The sequence below is a fragment of the Ursus americanus genome, chromosome 12 (assembly GCF_024610735.1).
Source record: "Ursus americanus isolate L20-20 chromosome 12, mUrsAme1.1.p, whole genome shotgun sequence".
NCBI classification, from domain to species: Eukaryota; Metazoa; Chordata; class Mammalia; order Carnivora; family Ursidae; genus Ursus; species Ursus americanus.
In genome coordinates, this window is record NC_142138.1 from 57,867,045 (window position 1) to 57,884,863 (window position 17,819).

At 58.7% G+C, this 17,819-nt stretch overlaps 1 protein-coding gene across 4 annotated transcripts; it reads left to right on the forward strand.

Moving 5' to 3' along the window:
* The first annotated feature begins 5,492 nt into the window (after positions 1-5,492).
* On the forward strand, positions 5,493-17,241 carry AMPD2 (adenosine monophosphate deaminase 2). 4 transcript variants are annotated; one of them, XM_045801567.2, is made up of 18 exons: positions 5,493-5,972; positions 10,905-11,035; positions 11,254-11,384; positions 11,847-11,915; positions 12,015-12,126; positions 12,379-12,565; positions 12,806-12,947; positions 13,063-13,152; positions 13,383-13,512; positions 13,647-13,841; positions 13,929-14,060; positions 14,193-14,356; positions 14,618-14,744; positions 14,839-15,002; positions 15,211-15,331; positions 15,606-15,779; positions 15,953-16,063; positions 16,205-17,241. In XM_045801567.2, the coding sequence occupies exons 1-18, from the start codon at positions 5,963-5,965 to the stop codon at positions 16,412-16,414; spliced, it is 2,400 nt and encodes a 799-aa protein (XP_045657523.1). In that variant the 5' UTR covers positions 5,493-5,962; the 3' UTR covers positions 16,415-17,241. The 4 variants fall into 4 exon arrangements, with proteins under 4 accessions (XP_045657523.1, XP_045657522.1, XP_045657525.1 ...); XM_045801566.2 differs by lacking the exon at positions 5,493-5,972 and adding an exon at positions 6,028-6,971; XM_045801568.2 differs by lacking the exon at positions 5,493-5,972 and adding an exon at positions 9,658-9,681.
* Positions 17,242-17,819: the final 578 nt, after the last annotated feature.

The window sequence follows — 17,819 nt, forward strand, 5'->3', positions numbered from 1 at the left end:
ACTTATCACTTCATACTGTACTTTGCCTTACACATGGGTTTCCCCCAGGCTGAATTCGTTCCCCTGGAGGTCAGACCAAATGTGATTCACCTTTGAATCCTTCAGACCTTGTGGTTTATCAGTGGACCCTCAGTAAAGGTTTAGTGACTGAAGGAAGGAAGGAAAAAGGGTATGTGTAGACAGAAGGGAGCTGCTTCCCCTCAACCCACTAAAGCCCCGGAGGCCCAGCTTCACTTGGTGAGCGAACTTCTGCTGGTATTTAGAGTGGGGGGGGAGGGGAGTCTGTGCTGCCTCATACAGCAGCCTGCTTCCTTGGGAAATTGGACTCTAGCCTCTGGCTTTGCATAAGTTGGGACGGCCCTCCCTCTTGCCTGCGTCCTTGCAGCCCTTTCCTGGGGAGAAATGCTAGCGTGTAGTCCGGCAGTTGCCTCTCAGACCTAGCGAAGATTCTATCCATTGGTCAAAGTTCTTTATGCCTGTTATTTCAGTTTAGTTAAATGAGTTGCTGATGGAGCCTTCTCAGAAGGAGATACTTCAAAATTTTGCCACTCAAAAGGTGGCGCAAGGCCTAGCACAGTTCACCTGGGAGCGTCTTAGAAATGTAGGGTCTCAGGCCTTAACCTAGACCTTCTGATTGAGAACGTGCGTTGTAACAGAATTGCAGGGGACTCTAACGCTGTCAGAATTCGGGAAGTGCTGCCCTAGAAAGTATTAGGGAACTGTTTTTTCCTCAAACCTGCCTAAGTATGAGGATCACCGGAGATGCGGGTTTCTGAGCGTCATCAAATCTTAGATATCACCCATTGGAAGATCACGCAGACATCTTAACGTACCCTGTATGTTTTTAAAAGGGTGTGTTTTAGAATCATTATGTTCTGGTAATGGTGCTAATTCCTGAGCCTGAGAAACTGTTTTAAGCTATATAGGTGATTATCATCATGTGGCAAGTTTGAAAAAACCTGATTTAATTGGTGTGGAATGCAGTCCAGGTATGAAGATTTCTGTATTTCCCCAGGTGATTCTAATGTGCAGGCAAGGACTTGAGGATTTAACTTGCGTTCGAAGGGTTTAACGTGCTCTTTCCTTTCAGTGTGGAAATGTGCGGCAGTGGCCTGTCCACTGGGCCGGAGAAAGTGGGAGGTAGCACCTGGGTCTCCTGCCTACTAGGTGCCCTGAGCCACCGCTGAGCATCTTCCTCCTTCCACCACCTCTCAGCTGCCATCTGAGTATCTGGCTGAGAAGCTCTGGGCCTGGAGCACAGACTCTCAGGGCCGATGGAGAAATAGGTGGCCGCCAAGGTGCCTTCCATAGTGATCATGGTTTCCCAATCAAAACTTGGCAAATGCTTCTTGACTTAAGACAGGAGAGTATCTTTGAAATTGTGACTGTCTTGGAATCTTGGCTATAAAGTGTCAGTAATTATACCTAGCCTACCCACAATATTGGTAACCTACACCCAGGCCAGAGCTGTGCTGAAACCTTTTCTGTTCAGAGCAGGGGACTGCCAGGAACTGTGCTAGACAAGTTATGTGGCTCCTATCGGTTCATTCTCACACTAACTTCAAGGTAAGTGCTCTGTCCCCGGTTTGCAGACCAGATAACTGAGGCTTGAGGGTTAAGTAACTTGTTCAAGGTCATGTAAGCGTAATAAACAGATAAATCAGGTGATCTCTCTACTACCCCCACATCAGCAGCCAGTGAAAGAACACTTGGACAAAAAAGGCAAATGCTCGAGCTTCGAACGGTAGCACTTGCATTGCGAAAGGAACCACGAACTTGTTTCACGCATGGGGAAAATGTTCGAGCTGTGCCTTTTTCAGCTACCACCTCTGCAAACTTCTGTGCTGCTTCTGCTTGTTTCCTAGTTTGCCAGGTTCCCATTCCCACTACCGGGCTGAGTAAGGGAGCTCCTGACCCTCGCCTGGCCTCGAATTGTGCCGACCCACCCTGGCGCCAGTGGCCTCCTGCCTCCCATCAGCTCCCGTGCCTTTCCTGTGGCTGTTCAAATGTGATTACCACATTTGAGTTCAGCGTCGTGGTGGACTAGGTAAAGCACGTAGGTGCTATTCCCATTTAGAAGCAGAGAAGGATGATAATAAACAAGTTCGTATCAGAATCAGAGCTCAGGAGTCCTATCACAGCCTGACAACCAGAGCATTTTGAGTGAAAAAAGACTCACCATTTCCCAACAAGTTTGGTCCTGTTTCCTGAGCTAAGGGGAGATCTCAGGATCTGTCTTACCCTCAGTGGTGGGGACTGTGGGTAAAGCCTTGTCCCGGCTGGAGTTGGGGGAATATGAATGAGGAACTGCCTTCAGGACCTTCCAGTCCAAAGGAAGAGGAGGGGTAAATTCACAGAGAAACAGTTTAATTAAAGGAACACTGTGCTGGAGAATTCAGAGCTGTTTAAAACCTAGCCTCCACGCCTGGTAGGAAAGACATTTATAAACACATTTAACTGTCAGACTGAAAAATTCTGTAGAAGAAAGGAGGGAGCGACTAAAATGAACAGACTTTGATCAGAGAAGCAGAACAACAATAGACACGGGGGTAAGGCATTTTGGGGAGAGGAAAGCGTGAGAGAAGACGTGGAGGCCTGAGGTGCAAACTGCTCAGGGAAGACTGGGAAATGGGGTATGTGCGGCCAGTTAAGGACGGCAAAGGGGCGGCATTGGGGCTAGCCAGGGAGGGCTTTGAGTGACAGGGCAGGGCGTGGCTAAGACCGTTGGAAAGCTTAAGTACAGCTGGGTACAGCTGCATGGTGCTATAAACAGTGTTGGGGGACGGGTCAGGGGTGACAGGGCTGGCTGGACGAGCTGAGAAACAAGAGCTGAGCAGCTTGGTTCGAGAAGGATCTAGGCATAGGGGGTGCTTTGGGAAAACTTCTGGCCAAGGATCTGTGTGAGGCTGCAGGCGTTCCCTCCCAAATCCAATGTCGGCAGAGTGGTCTGGCCTAGGGGGGAGGCTGACGTCACAGTGGGCTGCAGGCCAGAGGCTGAGAGAAGCGTTCTTCAGAGAATTAAGGAGCACACTTGAGTGGGGGCCTAGAGTTCAGGGAGGGCTCTTTAAGGAACCATCTGGTGAATAGGGTAGGAGGGGAGGAAGCTGTGTTTAGAGCTAGAGAAGATCCCAGAGGCTCAAAGACAACAGTAAGAAGCTGGAGGCCAAGGGGGATGACTCACTCCTTCATTTCCCAAACTGTTCTACGTAGACCGTAGACCGTGAACCCCACTGAGATTTTTGCTGGTGTTGTGTAGGTGGGGAGATCGATGCTTAGCTGTAATCACTACACACTTCCTAGCAGGGATGGCGTATCAAATGGCCTGGAAATAGGGGAAGGTTACCAGGGGAAGGGTGTGTTGCAGATGGCACTAGGGAGGAGCATTTAGGGACCAGTGAACCGGTTTGCCTGGGTGAGGTGGAGGGCAGGGATTGCCAGCTCTGGGCTGGTTAGGTAGGTAATGGGTAGGTAGGTCTGAATCAAGGGGGAATCCTAATCAGACCTAGCCCAATGCAAGATACCACCCCTTAATACTATGTCAAAATTTGCATTTTGTCACATTGTAGGTGACATTCTACATGGTTACCTGCTGCTTGATTTTTTAATTTCGAGATTTATTTTGTTACTAATTGCTGAGAGCCCAGTAGTTTCAAAAGTCCTAAGATCCCAAGACCAATTTAGTCTGGAGTTAAACTCAGGAGGGTCTTTTGGAGGTGGGGTGTAGAGCCTATTACAGATTTGTTTTTTTCTGTTCCCTTGATTATAAAAGTAATGGATATGCATTGTAGACAATTTTTTTAAATGCAGATGAGTATAAAGAAGGAAATAAAATCCCCAGTTCTACTACCCATGGATAACCATTTTGTAAATGTTTTGGTGTGTTTGTTTTCTATGCATATATGTCACATATTTAGGGCCATACTGTATGTACAGATTTTTACATTCATTTTTTTTAAACCAAACCTTACATTGTAAACATTGCCACCTCATTAAGAAGTTCTCCAAGAACAATTTTTAATGGTTGTATTTCATTGCATGCATCTGACAAAATTTAAACATCCCCCTATTGTTGGACCTTACTGTTTCCAGCCTTTCTATGTGATAAACATTGCAGTGATGAACAAAGTCGTGGATATTTTTCTGGCAGCTCCTTTTAGCAGAACAATTTCCTGAAAGTGGAATTCCAGGGTCAAGTAATATGACCTTTTTAAAGACTCTTGATTATGTATTACCAACGGCCTTCAGACAGTTTATGTCGCTGCTGGTGTCCACTAGTGGTATTTGTGTGTCCCATCTCACTACCCCCTTGCCTGCATTAGGATTTTTTTTCCCCTGAATCTCTGTTAATTTGATGGATAAACTTGGAATTCCCCTTGTTTTATTGGTTTTATTGCTCCTTTGTGAAGTGAACTGCCCCACCCCCATGTCTATGGAGGCCATTGCCCACGGTGAGGAGCAGTAGGCAGAGATCAATAGAGGTGACACGAGATACACAGGGATAATAGGGTTCAGGGTCCAGAATCCAGCTTGGGGAGAGGGCGTGGAGGCAGAGTTTGGGAAGGAATCTGGCTGTGGGGGTGGTGAGAACTGGGAGGAGCTAGACAGCATTAGTACAACTGGGTGTGGGGGACAAAGGGCTCCCACAAGGTGGAGAAATAGGAAAAAGATTAATTGCTGCTAATACACTTAAGTATGTGCAGTGAAGTCTTAGGCACCCCCCCCCCCAGGTTCCCTTTTGGTAGATTCTCTGTCACTTGGCAGTGAGGGTGCTGGCTGAGTGGGGTGTCTGCAGTCCCCCCAAAAAGCCCAACTCCACTTCTTTACAGGCTGCGAGGAGAATCATTACAGTGTGAGGTTGTCAACAGGGAACCAAGGCCAAGGACATAGCAAGGATGACACAGACATTAATTGAGTAGTAACTACAGGCCAGACACTGTTCTAAGCACTTGACTTACATTAACTCATTTATCTTAACCACCACCAAAAAAGCAGGGTCTCTTATAGTCATTTGCCAGACGAAATAGAGCACAGAGTGCAGTGACTTTCCCAACGTCAATCACAAAGTACGTGGGGGAGTATGGAATTGAACCCACACATTCTGGCTACAGAGCCTAAGCTTTTAGCCAATAAATATAGAAGTAAACGCGGGAAGAGGAGCCAGAATTGCAGGGCACACCCTGTTTATCTACGCCTGCCAGAAGAAAACGGATGACCTGAAGTGAGAATGCCGGGTAGGACTTCTCAAAGTGAATTAATCTTGAGACACTACTAGTTAATCTTTTATTGGCCACCGACTTTGTGCCAGGCATCCTGGAAAGGTGCTTAACATTTAATGCTCACAGTAACTCCCTTGAGTGCGATCACACCACCCCATTTCACGGATGAGGAAGCTGACGCACAGGACTTGCCCAAGACCCGGCCGGGCCAACTGCGGAGTGGCGGCTGCCCACGTGGCGCGGGGAAGCGGAACACGGCGGGGGCGGGGCCTGCCCGGAGGGGGCGGGGCCTCGGATCTGCCGGGGCCTTGGGCGTCAGAGGAGCTCGGTGGCGCTGGCGAGGCTTTGGTGGGGTCGTACCTGTTGCGTGACTCCCCCACAGTCCAGCTACGGTAGTCCGATCCCGAACACCCAGAGCGTGTGGAGAGAAGCTCAGACGAGTTGCGGGTCCTGCTCTCTGGGAAGCACGTGGCCTGCTCGCCTCTTGGGCAGAGAGCTGGGGGTCGGGACTCTGGGGTCTTCGAGGCCAGTGCAGCGGCCGAGGTCTGCTGGGGTCCACCTCCCGCCTCCGGGCAATTTTGAAAGACTGCCTTACTACTTCCGTCTCAGTGCCAGGGCAGGGGTCCTCGGAGCGACTTGGCCAGGGCCTGGGTCTCAGCCCTCCTCCCCTCCCTTGCGACCCCGGCTTCCCGGCCGGGCAGACCTTGGCGGGCAGCCTCCCTGGTACCCCTGCGGGCTCGGGCAGCATGACCTCAGGTGAGTGTATGTGCGCGTCTGTTGGGGGGAGGGTCTCTGGGACAGAAAAGTGCATGGCCAGGGTGACAAGGGGGTGGGGGTCTCAGCACAGCCTGCAGACCTAGGGAAGGTGGCCGTCTCCTCCTGAGGCCGGCCTAGGAGAGCAGAGCCTGAGTGCGAAAAGACAGAAAAGTCAGAAGTTGCTGGGGTCTCTTTCCTAGCCACCCCCCGCCAGAGAAGCCCCTGCCTCCTGGCTTCCTGCCTTCCTAGAAGGTGGCTTCTGCCGGCCAGTGGAATTTTCCCAAGACAGGCTCCTCCCTACTGGGCCGGAATTCTCAGTTCTACCCCCATCTTCCCAGAGCTGGACTACCCCTGGGGCTGGGAATCTGATAAGAAGAGAAAAGGGGACTCTGCCCCAGAGGGGCTGGGTTTTCACGGAGTACGCCTGCTCTGAGACAATGTGTTCTGAGCTTGGGGGAGCTCGCGCTGGATTCCCGTTTATTATTATTTTTTTCTCTCATGCCGTCTGGACCAGCCAGCCTGGACTTTGACTCCTGTGCCCCAGAGCCCTGGCCAGGGGCAAGGGCTCCTGAAGGGGTCAGTGGAGTGCTAGGGGCTGGCCCCTCCCCATCTTGTTTGCTCACCTTCCCCCCACCCCCGCCCCCCCAGGCCCAGCTAGCAGCAGTCGCGTCACTCCAGGGTCTGAGGAGGGAAGGGAGGGGATGAGAGGCGGGGATGGAGGCCCCCCTCCCCGAGGTTGCCTAGACAACATCAGAAATCGTGGCCAGGGCCTCTTCCGCCTGCGGGGCTTCTGCTTCCTGCATCAGTCACTCCCGCTGGGGGCGGGGCGGAGGAAGGGGTTGGATGTGGCAGAGCCAGGCCCAGCTGGTGCGGCTCAGACTCCCCCCGCCGTGTCCGCCGCTCGAGCCATGGCATCCAACCCATCCGGCCCCGGCAATCCCAAGGCCAAATATCCCTTTAAGAAGCGGGTCAGCTTGCAGGCGTCCTCTGCAGTACCAGGTGAGTGTGTGCTCCCCAGCCTCAGACGCTGGTTCTGCCCCACCAGCGCTGGCCCAGGCCACTGGTCCTGTGTGTGGGGGGTGCCCCTGCGCCTGCACCCCTCTGGGGTGATGCCCCTCCTTGTCCTCGGGCCCAGGGACAGCTGGCTTAGGAGGTGGTGTGGAGAGGGAGGTGGGGTGGAAGGTGACCGGGTCCGTGTGGGGGGTGCTGCCCTCCGTAACAAGGAGTGGGCGCAGGTGTGGGTGCAGCAAGAGGTGTGTTTGCACACGTGTCAGCGTGTGGAGGTGCTAAGACCGTGTGCATGTGGAGTGTGTGTGAATGGAGAGGGAGATGTGTGGGACTGGCTGGTTTGTGGGCTGGCCACGCTGCTGGCGGCTTGTCTTTACCAGGCAGGCTCAGGCGTCCTCCTGTGGTTAGTTCTTCTTTCTAGGACCCCAGATCTCGAATCCCTTTCCTGGGGGAGGTGTCTGACGTTAGGGCACCCTCGCTGCTACCGGGCATCCCAGGGGTTGGGGACTCAACCGTAGCCATCATTTGCTGTTTGCACGTCCCTGGTTTTTCTTGTGGGCTTCCTCGGAAGTATGGGGTGTCCTTGGGCCCGGCCTGTTTTGGGGGCTCGGGCTGGGGGCGCTGCCTGCTTGGGTGCTCTTGCACGCTTTGGTCTGACTCCCACTCGTAGGCATGTCTGCATCGCTGGGAGCCGGCGGCATGGGGTGGCTGTGTCCCTCTCCCTGAGGGCTAGGCTACCTGCCGTCTGCCGTGCCTCGGCCTCGTGGCTACGGAAGGACCCCCCACCCCCCATTTTGGGGACCAGGGCAAGCCAGTGTCTTCTCCCCCTCCCCTCAGCGGCTGTCTGTACCTAGAGCCTGACCACCCACCTCCTGTATTTTCTTAGGCCATTGAAAACACTGCCTGGGGGTCAGTGCTGTCCCGAGGGTCTGTGTGTTCTGTGCTCAGGGCTGGGCCCTCCAGAGAGTGTGTCCCCTGGGGCTAGCTCTGTACATCTTTGGGTGGTCACTCGGTGGGAGCATCTGAGACTTAGCGGTCAAAGCTTTGGGCATGTCTCTGCCTCCTGCCTGAGGCAGTCCTGGCAGTGGGTGAGGGGACCCCTGGGCAAAGGGTAGATGAGGTGGGAAGATCTTGGTTGGCCGGAGCAGTCCCCTCTGGCTTTTGGTGGATTGCGTGTGTGTGTGTGTGTGTGTGTGTGTGTGTGTGTGTGTCAGTGCACAGACTCTGGGGAAGGGACTAACAGGCAGGAAGCTGGATCTTCTAGGCCTGGCCTCAGGGAGTGTGGAGGCTACTGCCTGTCACCTGTCATGAACCCCTGCAGCCCCGTGCAGGGGTCTGCAGCCTGGAGGCATGGCTCTGGCTGCTGGAACCTGTCCTGGTCACCCCAGTGTTTCTGTGGAGATCCTGGGCCACCCTGCTAAGATGGGGGGTTGAGATTAGGACCTTCAATTCAGCTCCTGCTGACCTGATAGAGACCAGCCCTGGAGGTCTGTGGGCAGCCTCCCCTGCCGGGGTCTAGAAGGGAGGAGTTGTATAGGATCAGGGTTCTTGGACGGGCAAGGACCTTGGGCTCTGTCTTACACCCTGGGTGTGGAGCAGGTGCCCATCCTCCTCTCCTCTTCCTGATCTGCCCTCTTCCAAGTGTGAGATAGTGTCACCCCCATCTCTGTCTGTGTCAAGTTCTGTTCTCTTTGCTGCCCTTTACTGCGTGGTTGTGCTGGCCTGCACTGGGCCTCCCGAGTAGGTAGGACTATATGTCATAAGTGTTCGGAAGGTCCCAGGAGTTGATAATCGCAAATAATGATGTTTTATGCAACACTTGCAGAGCCGTATCTCTTCTAGCCTTAAGGAAGTTGGTGGCTAGATAGGGCAGGACCGGCTTATCACCCCATTATGGACAGGACTTGAAGCCTCCGGGAGGCAGAGACATGCTAGTAAGTGGGAATAGAGTCAGACTCAAGTCCTCCAAATTCTAGTCCCTTATCTCCCACACTTCTCCCTCCTGGACAGTTTGTTCCCGACGAGAGGCTTCGAGAGGAGGCTGGAGGTCTGGGGGGCCATGAATCAGGCCCCTTGGGCAGCGTAGAAGCTCAGTACCTGGTCCCTACCTGGACTGAGTCACTTCCCTCACTGCCAGCCAACTTCTCTCGCTGGAAGAGGCTTTGTCCCAAGGGATCCCACAGTCAGGGACCCAGGGGACAGTGGTGAGCAAAACAAGCCACTGGGCAGGGGAAGCTGGCCTGGGGCTGTTGTGTACGGAGATGAGGGCTGCTCCTCCCCTCCTCTCCCCCCCACCCTTGGTCTACCCTGGCCCTGCTCACTCACTATTCCTAGGGTAGTGCGTTTTAAGGAGGCTCAGCCCCTGCCAGCCAGACTGCCCTGCCCTTGTCAGCCTACCCTGCTCCGCCCCCTCGGGGGCTCCACTTTAGGCTGGACCCTGGTACGGTAGAGGTTAAAGCTGTTCCCTTCTGAGGTTCCTCTTATTTCCCAACTCTGATGCTCCTTCCCTTGATTTCTGGCTCCCCTGGGCCTCCCTAGCCCCCTGCTCGCTGTCATCCTAGGGTCTCCCCTGCACGCAGCTGCACTTGGTACGGCCCGTGCCGGCCCCTGAGCTGTCCTGAGGGACTGGCTACAGCTCCACTCAGCAAACCAGCGGGCAAGGGGCACGGGGGTACTGGCTGGAGCTGCCCGAACTCTGTCGGTAGGATCAGGCCAGCACCAGGGAGGGGGGGCTGGGTCCTGGATCTGGGGCAGGCACCTCCTCTTCCCTTTGTCCAACCTTGGGACCCAACTCTGGGGGATTGGGAAGTGAGCCCACAGACTTTAAGGCACGCTACCTGGGCAGAGCCTCCAGTCCATCCCTAAGACCCAGTGCAAAGGGGAAAGGAGGGTGCTAGAAGGGAGTACCCTTCAGAGCCGGCTGGGAGAGCCCCCGTTTGGTGGAGAGCTTCCTGGTGGGGAGGGTGGCGCTGGTAGCCCAGGGAGGGTCTGAGCTGGCTGGGGGCTCAGGCAGCCCCCTAGACTAGCAGCTTCAAGGCCTTCAGTGCTAGCCTCCTGGTGGTGCCCCTGAGGAGTTCTGGCCTGCATGTGGAGAGGCCCTGGCTTCTGATACTCCCTTCCCCAGGCCCTCCCTGGGGCCTCCGGCCCAGATCCTGGGGCCTCTGAGTGGCGCAGGCTGCTTGTGGCAGCTCCCTTTGGAGGGGCAGCCAGCAGTGGGAGGGGCAGGCTGGAGCCAGGCCCCATCTTGGCAGCCCTGGGGTCCTGGGGGAGAGGGCACGCCGCTGGGGAGGAGGTAGGGTTCCTGCTATCAACCAGGCCCTCCACTTCCTCTCCTCCTCTTCCCCGGGGGTCTGGTCCCCAGGTCAGAGCTAAGTGGCAGCTGTGACTTGCCTGCACTCTGTAGGTCTGGGATATCAGCAAAGGCCCTGGGTTTCCGAAAGGAGGGTTGCTGGGTCCAGAAGCAGGACTGATCCGGGCCTGCCTACCCTGGAAGCTGTGGGCTGGGGATTGCTGGCTCGGCCACCAGGTCCTTAATGAGCACCCAGGGTTTGTGTGTGTGTATCTGTGTGTGTCTGTGCGTACATGTGTGCCTGCCCGGAGGTCTCCTGCTCACTGAGGCAGCGGGTCCTAGTCCAGGATTCAGGTTCTTACTCCTGGAGTGAGCGAATCCGCTTGCTCTAGAGGCAGCCTCAGACCCCCGACTCCTGTGCCTGGAATGGGTGAGGGGCCCGGTGTTAGACTGTGAGGGCGACATCCGTTGGGAGCCCCATGCAGGCCCAGTCCTCAGCCTTTGAGGAGGGACTGCCCACTTTCCAGACCCTGGCCTCTCTCTGGGACAGGCCTGCGGCGTGCAGGGGCCCAGGGCTTCTAGTGCACGCAGGCCCTGCCCTCCACCCTTTGACCCTGGCATCGCTGTTTCCACAGAGGCTCGGGGTGGGCTGGGGGCCCCTCCGCTGCAGGCTGCCCGATCCCTGCCAGGCCCTGCCCCCTGCCTCAAGCACTTCCCGCTCGACCTGCGCACGTCCATGGACGGCAAATGCAAGGAGATCGCCGAGGTACCGCCCGGCACCTCACCCCACGCCCCTGCACCGCCGTCCCCATGCCCTGTCTCTGTTCCCCACACCCCTCCATCTCAGCCACCCCTTACTCCACGCTTGGCTGTGCCCTGATCCCTAGCCTTTCCCAGGTACCTCCAGCTCCTGCTGCCCTCCCCCCATCCCGACACCCTGTAAGGGAGGGCCTGGCACACTGACCCTTCCTTCCCTCCCACCAGGAGCTGTTCAGCCGCTCCCTGGCTGAGAGCGAGCTCCGCAGTGCCCCGTACGAGTTCCCCGAGGAGAGCCCCATTGAGCAGCTGGAGGAGCGGCGGCAGCGCCTGGAAAGGCAGATCAGCCAGGATGTCAAGTAAGGCCCCAGCCCCAGAGTCCAGCAGGCAGCCATGGGACGGGGGTGGGGCACAGCCGGACAGCTGTGGGGTCGGGGGCACGGGGTGGGCTGCCCGGTATCCCTCTGTCTCTGCTGGGACACTTTCAGAGCCCCATCTTGGTCCCTCTCCCATCCTGTCCTCCCTCTGCGACCCACTAGGGAGGGAGCCTAGAGTGTCGTATGAAGCCCAGGCTTTAGAGTCAGGCTGCTGGGTTCTGGTTCTGTCTCGTACCCACCCGTGGGGCCTAGCTGTGTCGCTCAGCTTCTGAGTGTGCCTTCTCATTGGTAACTTGGGGCCGGACAGCAGCCACAGTGCAGGCTTCCATGGCCCCATGAGGCCACGAGGAACAACACGTGCACAGCAGCCAGCACGGGGCAGGGACCTGAGAACCAGGGCCATCCCTTGTCAGCAGCCTGACCTCTTGTTCCTCTCCCTTCTAGGCTGGAGCCGGACATCCTGCTTCGGGCCAAGCAAGATTTCCTGAAGACAGACAGTGCCTTGGACCTCCAGTGAGGAGGGCAAAGGGGCACGGAGAGATGTGGGGGCATGGGGCTGGGGCCTGTCCTGCTACTGGCTCCAGCCCCCTCCCTTGTGCTCTCCCCTCGTAGGCTCTACAAGGAGCAGGGCGAAGGGCAAGGCGACCGGGGCCTGCGGGAGCGGGACGTGGTGCTAGAGCGGGAATTTCAGCGGGTCACCATCTCCGGCGAGGAGAAGTGTGGGGTCAGTGCAGGGGCAGGGCCTTGGCTCTCTACCCCTCTCGACTGCACAGTATCCCAGTGTTGTTCCCCAGCCTGGAGGCTGAGTGCGTCTTAGAGAGAGCATTTCTCTTTCCAAAAGCCGGAGCGGCAAAGGGTCTGTGGCTGGGAGCTAGTAGACGTGCTGTTTCCAGGGCCCAGACCTCGGGGAAGACGCGAGGGCAAGCCTCACCTGGGTCTGAGACGAAGGAGAGTGACCTCATGTCCTTGTCGCCAGGTGCCATTCACAGACCTGCTGGATGCAGCCAAGAGTGTGGTGCGGGCACTCTTCATCCGGGAGAAGTACATGGCCCTGTCGCTGCAGAGCTTCTGTCCCACCACCCGCCGGTACCTGCAGCAGCTGGCTGAGAAGCCTCTGGAGACACGGACCTACGAGCAGGGCCCCGACACCCCTGTGTCCGCTGGTGGGACCCCCCATCCCTGCTCTACTTCAAGCACCCTGGTGTCCCCGACTCCCCTGAGCTTTGGTGCCCGGGAACCTCCACCCTGCCTGCTTCTCCCCCCTCCCCAGGCTCATCCCAGCCTCTTAGCCCATGGTGGGTGGAGGCAGGGGCAGGAACTCTCCCACTCTGCGGGGCCTCTGGGCTGGGCAGCAGGCGGCCCGGAAGAGCCCTGGCCCTGACTCCACCCTCCCCACCCCGCAGATGCCCCGGTGCACCCCCCTGCGCTGGAGCAACACCCCTATGAGTACTGTGAGCCAAGCACCATGCCTGGGGACCTGGGCTTGGGTCTGCGCATGGTGCAGGGCGTGGTGCATGTCTACACCCGCAGGGAACCCGATGAGCAGTAAGCGGGTGTGGGGAGTGGGGGGCGGGAGGGGAGCTTTGTGGGGGCTGTCCTGACTTGGGAGGGCCCACGGGCATGGCTTGCTCCCCTCACCCGAGCTCCCCTTACCTGCCAGTTGCCCAGAAGTGGAGCTGCCGTACCCTGACCTGCAGGAATTTGTGGCGGATGTCAATGTGCTGATGGCCCTGATAATCAACGGCCCCATGTGAGTCCCTGCCTGTCCCAGACACTTGGCTCCCTTCTAGCCCGGACTGTCCAGCCCCAGCCCTGCCGCAGACACCTGCCGCCACCTCTCACCCCTTCACAGTCACCGAGACCTAGACTTTTCCTCCATCTGTTGCTGCCCTGCGCAGCCTCAGTCCTGTCCCCTCCCCCCTCGCAGCTGCCCCGTCTGCTTGTGGCCCAGAGCCCCTGCCTTGTTCTCCCCCTGCCCAGAAAGTCCTTCTGCTACCGGCGGCTACAGTACCTGAGCTCCAAGTTCCAGATGCACGTGCTGCTCAACGAGATGAAGGAGCTGGCCGCCCAGAAGAAGGTGCCGCACCGAGATTTCTACAACATCCGGAAGGTGGGGCCTCCCCCCGTGTCCGGCCCTGCACCCCTGCCCGGCCTCCCTCGCGGACAGTCCCGTCCCATCCCACTGCCCAGGCCCCAGACCCTCCTGGCCTCCAGGGAACCCAGCGGCCCCCCGTTGCACCCCAGGTGGACACGCACATCCATGCCTCGTCCTGCATGAACCAGAAGCACTTGCTGCGCTTCATCAAACGGGCGATGAAGCGACACCTGGAGGAGATCGTGCACGTGGAGCAGGGCCGCGAGCAGACGCTACGGGAGGTCTTCGAGAGCATGAACCTCACTGCTTACGACCTGAGTGTGGACACGCTGGACATGCATGCGGTCTGTCCCGGTGGCACAGGGGCTGAGGGGCTGGGTCAGCGCGTGGCCCAGGGGCAGGGGTGACCTGGGCCTGGCCATCTTCCCCAGGACAGGAACACCTTCCATCGCTTTGACAAGTTCAATGCCAAATACAACCCCATTGGGGAGTCTGTCCTCCGAGAGATCTTCATCAAGACTGACAACAGGGTTTCTGGAAAGTACTTTGCCCACATTATCAAGGTGAGGAGGAGGGACCGCCCAGGCCCAGGTGCAGGGGCAGCGTGAGCCTTGAGTGGCGCCTCCCCCAATCGCATGGGAGCCTGGTGTCATGGGTGGGTGAGTGTGACGGTTGCCCTGCTGTGTGTCTTTCAGGAGGTGATGTCAGACCTGGAGGAGAGCAAATACCAGAACGCGGAGCTGCGGCTCTCCATCTATGGGCGCTCGAGGGACGAGTGGGACAAGCTGGCGTGCTGGGCCGTGAAGCACCGAGTACACTCTCCCAACGTGCGCTGGCTCGTGCAAGTGCCCCGCCTCTTGTGAGTGTCCCTCGGAGCCGGAGGGAACGTGGGGGCAGGGTTCAAGGGGACAGCGCCTGCCTCTTGCCCGCCCGGGATGGTGGGTCCTCCCCCGCCCCAGCCAAGCCCTCTGAGTAGAAGCGGAAGGGGAAGCCCCTGGTTCCACTCGTGGTCTGCCCAGCCTGGCCCACCCAGTGTCGTGCGGAAGCGCTTCTGTGAGTGCGGGCCAGGCTCCGCTGCTTACTGACCCGCACGTCCCGCGTGCGGACGTCTTGCCCGCAGCGATGTGTACCGTACCAAGGGCCAGCTGGCCAACTTCCAGGAGATGCTGGAGAACATCTTCCTGCCACTGTTTGAGGCCACCGTGCACCCTGCCAGCCACCCGGAGCTGCACCTGTTCTTGGAGCACGTGAGGGGGCCGCACGGGGGAGGGGCGGGGTGGGGGGGTGGCCTGCCCCAGGGGCCGCTGCAGCTCCCGGCCTGACCCCGGGGTCCCGTGCCAGGTGGATGGCTTTGACAGCGTGGATGATGAGTCTAAGCCCGAGAATCACGTCTTCAACCTGGAGAGCCCCCTCCCCGAGGCTTGGGTGGAGGAGGACAACCCGCCCTACGCCTACTACCTGTACTACACCTTCGCCAACATGGCCATGCTGAACCACCTGCGCCGGTGCGTGCCCGCCCGCCCTGCCCTGGGGCCGCCAGAGCCCCGACCGCCCGGGCCCCCGCTCCGGACCCAGTGCGTTCTGTCTGGGCCCACCCCTCACAGCCACGCATGTGCCCCTGGCGCTTGTCCCGGTCCGCACAGTCACCGCACAGTCACCGGGTGGGGCCTCGGGGCCCGCGCTGGGGAGCTGACGCTGTCTTTACGCCCCCAGGCAGAGGGGCTTCCACACGTTTGTGCTGAGGCCACACTGTGGGGAAGCCGGGCCCATCCACCACCTGGTGTCGGCCTTCATGCTGGCCGAGAACATTTCGCACGGGCTGCTTCTGCGCAAGGTCAGGGTCTGCACCCCCAGCCTCCCCTCCCGATCGCTCACCTTCCTTTCCACCCTTCGAGCCTCTTCGGTGACCGAGCTTCCTCCCAGCAAAGCCCCAGTTGGGACCCCTGCACGCCGCAGCCTCCACTGTGCGGCCCTCGCTTGGGTCTTGGCTGTAGATGACCCTCGTTACCTGGGGCCGAGCCTGGGCTCCCCGCCCCCCCCTGCCGGGGCCTGCCCCCTCCTCCAGAGCCGGGTGTGCTCCTGACGGACCCCCTGCTGTTGCCGCCCAGGCCCCGGTCCTGCAGTACCTGTACTACCTGGCCCAGATCGGCATCGCCATGTCGCCGCTCAGCAACAACAGCCTCTTCCTCAGCTACCACCGGAACCCGCTACCCGAGTACCTGTCCCGCGGGCTCATGGTCTCGCTGTCCACTGATGATCCCCTGCAGTTCCACTTCACCAAGGTCAGAACCCGGAGGGCGCCCGGCCCCTGGGCCTCAGGCCTGGTGCTGCCCCCTGCTGGTGGAGCGCAGCGCGCCCTGTGCAACTCCGGGGGTGGGGGAAGGGGGCACAAGGACGGGCGGGGACGGGGTGGCAGGCCCGCGCGCACCCCTCTGAGGGCCCCTGGCCTGTGCAGGAGCCACTGATGGAGGAGTACAGCATCGCCACGCAGGTGTGGAAGCTCAGCTCCTGCGACATGTGCGAGCTGGCGCGCAACAGCGTGCTCATGAGCGGCTTCTCCCACAAGGTACTGCTCCCGCCTGCCTGGGGCTGCGGGCCACCCTCGTCTCCTCTGCGCTTGGGATGGCCCCAGGGCTGCTGGTTCAGGGCTGCGGCGTGGCCCCTCAAAGCCAGCTGCGGCCCTGTCTGATGGCCCTGCCCCCTGCAGGTGAAGAGCCACTGGCTGGGACCCAACTACACCAAGGAGGGCCCCGAGGGCAATGATATCCGCCGCACGAACGTGCCGGACATCCGTGTGGGCTACCGCTATGAGACTCTGTGCCAGGAGCTGGCGCTCATCACGCAGGCTGTCCAGAGTGAGATGCTGGAGACCATCCCCGAGGAGAGCGGGCTCACGACAAGCCCGGGGCCTCAGTGAGCCCGCCCACCGCGTGCCCCGCCTCTTGGCCCCTTGACCACCTTTTATCCTCCGACCCCTCCCACCCTGTCGTGTCTGCATGTGTCTGTTCTTCTGTGTTCTGTCCTGCATGTCTCCAACCTGTGTCTGTCCCTGTACCGCTTCCGGGAAAGTGGTGCCCAGAATCTGCTTCGCCCTTGTCCTGGCTCCGATGGTACCGGATGGCCCAGGTTTGCTGGCTGCCCTGCCCATGGCCCTGTCCCAGCAACCTCTGAAGTCTGGCTGTCCTGTGGGCGTCGAAGTGCCCGCAGGGGCTGGGGATGGTTGAGGAGGGCTGGCCCCTCTAGCCTTCGGGGTCCCGCCTGTGCGGACGTTGTGTTGTGTGCGTGGCTGGGGAGCGGGGAGGTGGGGCCTGTGCCTGTCTGCCGGGGGTGCGTGGAGCTCCAGCAGCTCCGTAGTGAGCACCGTCGGGCGGAGAGCTCAGGCTCAGCCCTGGCTGCCCAGACTTGCCCTCGGAGGCGCTGGACCACCACCTCCACCATGTCACTCCCTAGCGGCCTCCTCCATCCTTTCTGCGGTCCACACGCTCTGCCGGCGTCGCCTTCCTGTGCCTCTGTAGGAGGGGGCAGCTGCCCTGTGTTGTGTCTGGGGCGCTGCAGCTGGAGGGTCCTGAATCTGTCACCAGCCCTGGGGGCGGGGTCCCCACGATGGTCCCCAGAGTTCTGACCAGACCTGAATCTACCTGGTCCCCTGCGTTGTGTTTTGCACTGAGGCCTTTGCTGTGAAATGCAGTGTTTCATACAATCCCATCTTTCCTAGTGCATGAGAAATAAAGATTATTTAAGTAATGGGGCAGGTGGGATCTCTGTTGGGAGAGGGAGAGCCATGGGAGCCGTGGCGGAGGGTGAATCTGGGAGTACTGGATAGACGTACTGCAGATCCTGAGGGGAGAGGCTGGGCTTGGCTGATACGTGTGCGCGCCGAAACAGACTAAGGAAGCTGGGTGGGAGGAGAGGCCCACCGGGGACGCATCTGCTGCCCCAGGCCCTTATCCAGCCTGCCCCCTCTGAAGGGCACACTTGGCCCCAGGTCTGGGGCACATTCCTGTCATACCAGTTTGAGGACTAGCAACCCCTTCCGTCTCTTCCTCACCGCCAGCCTCTCGGGACAGCTGGGTGGATGTGGGAATCCGCACTTACAAGCAGACCTGAGGCCATTGGTTCTCCAACTTGGGACATCAGGCTTTTCTGGGGGACTTGTTTAAAATGCCATTTCCAGTTCTTACCCTCAGAGGTTCTGATTCTGTAGGGGGAAGATGCGGTGTGGACATCTGCCCGCCCCCCAGCACATTCTCTTACAAGGGTGGGAGAAAGCCTGTGCCGTTGGAATCCAGGCTTAAACAGCTTGGCTTCGGTCCACCTCCCTG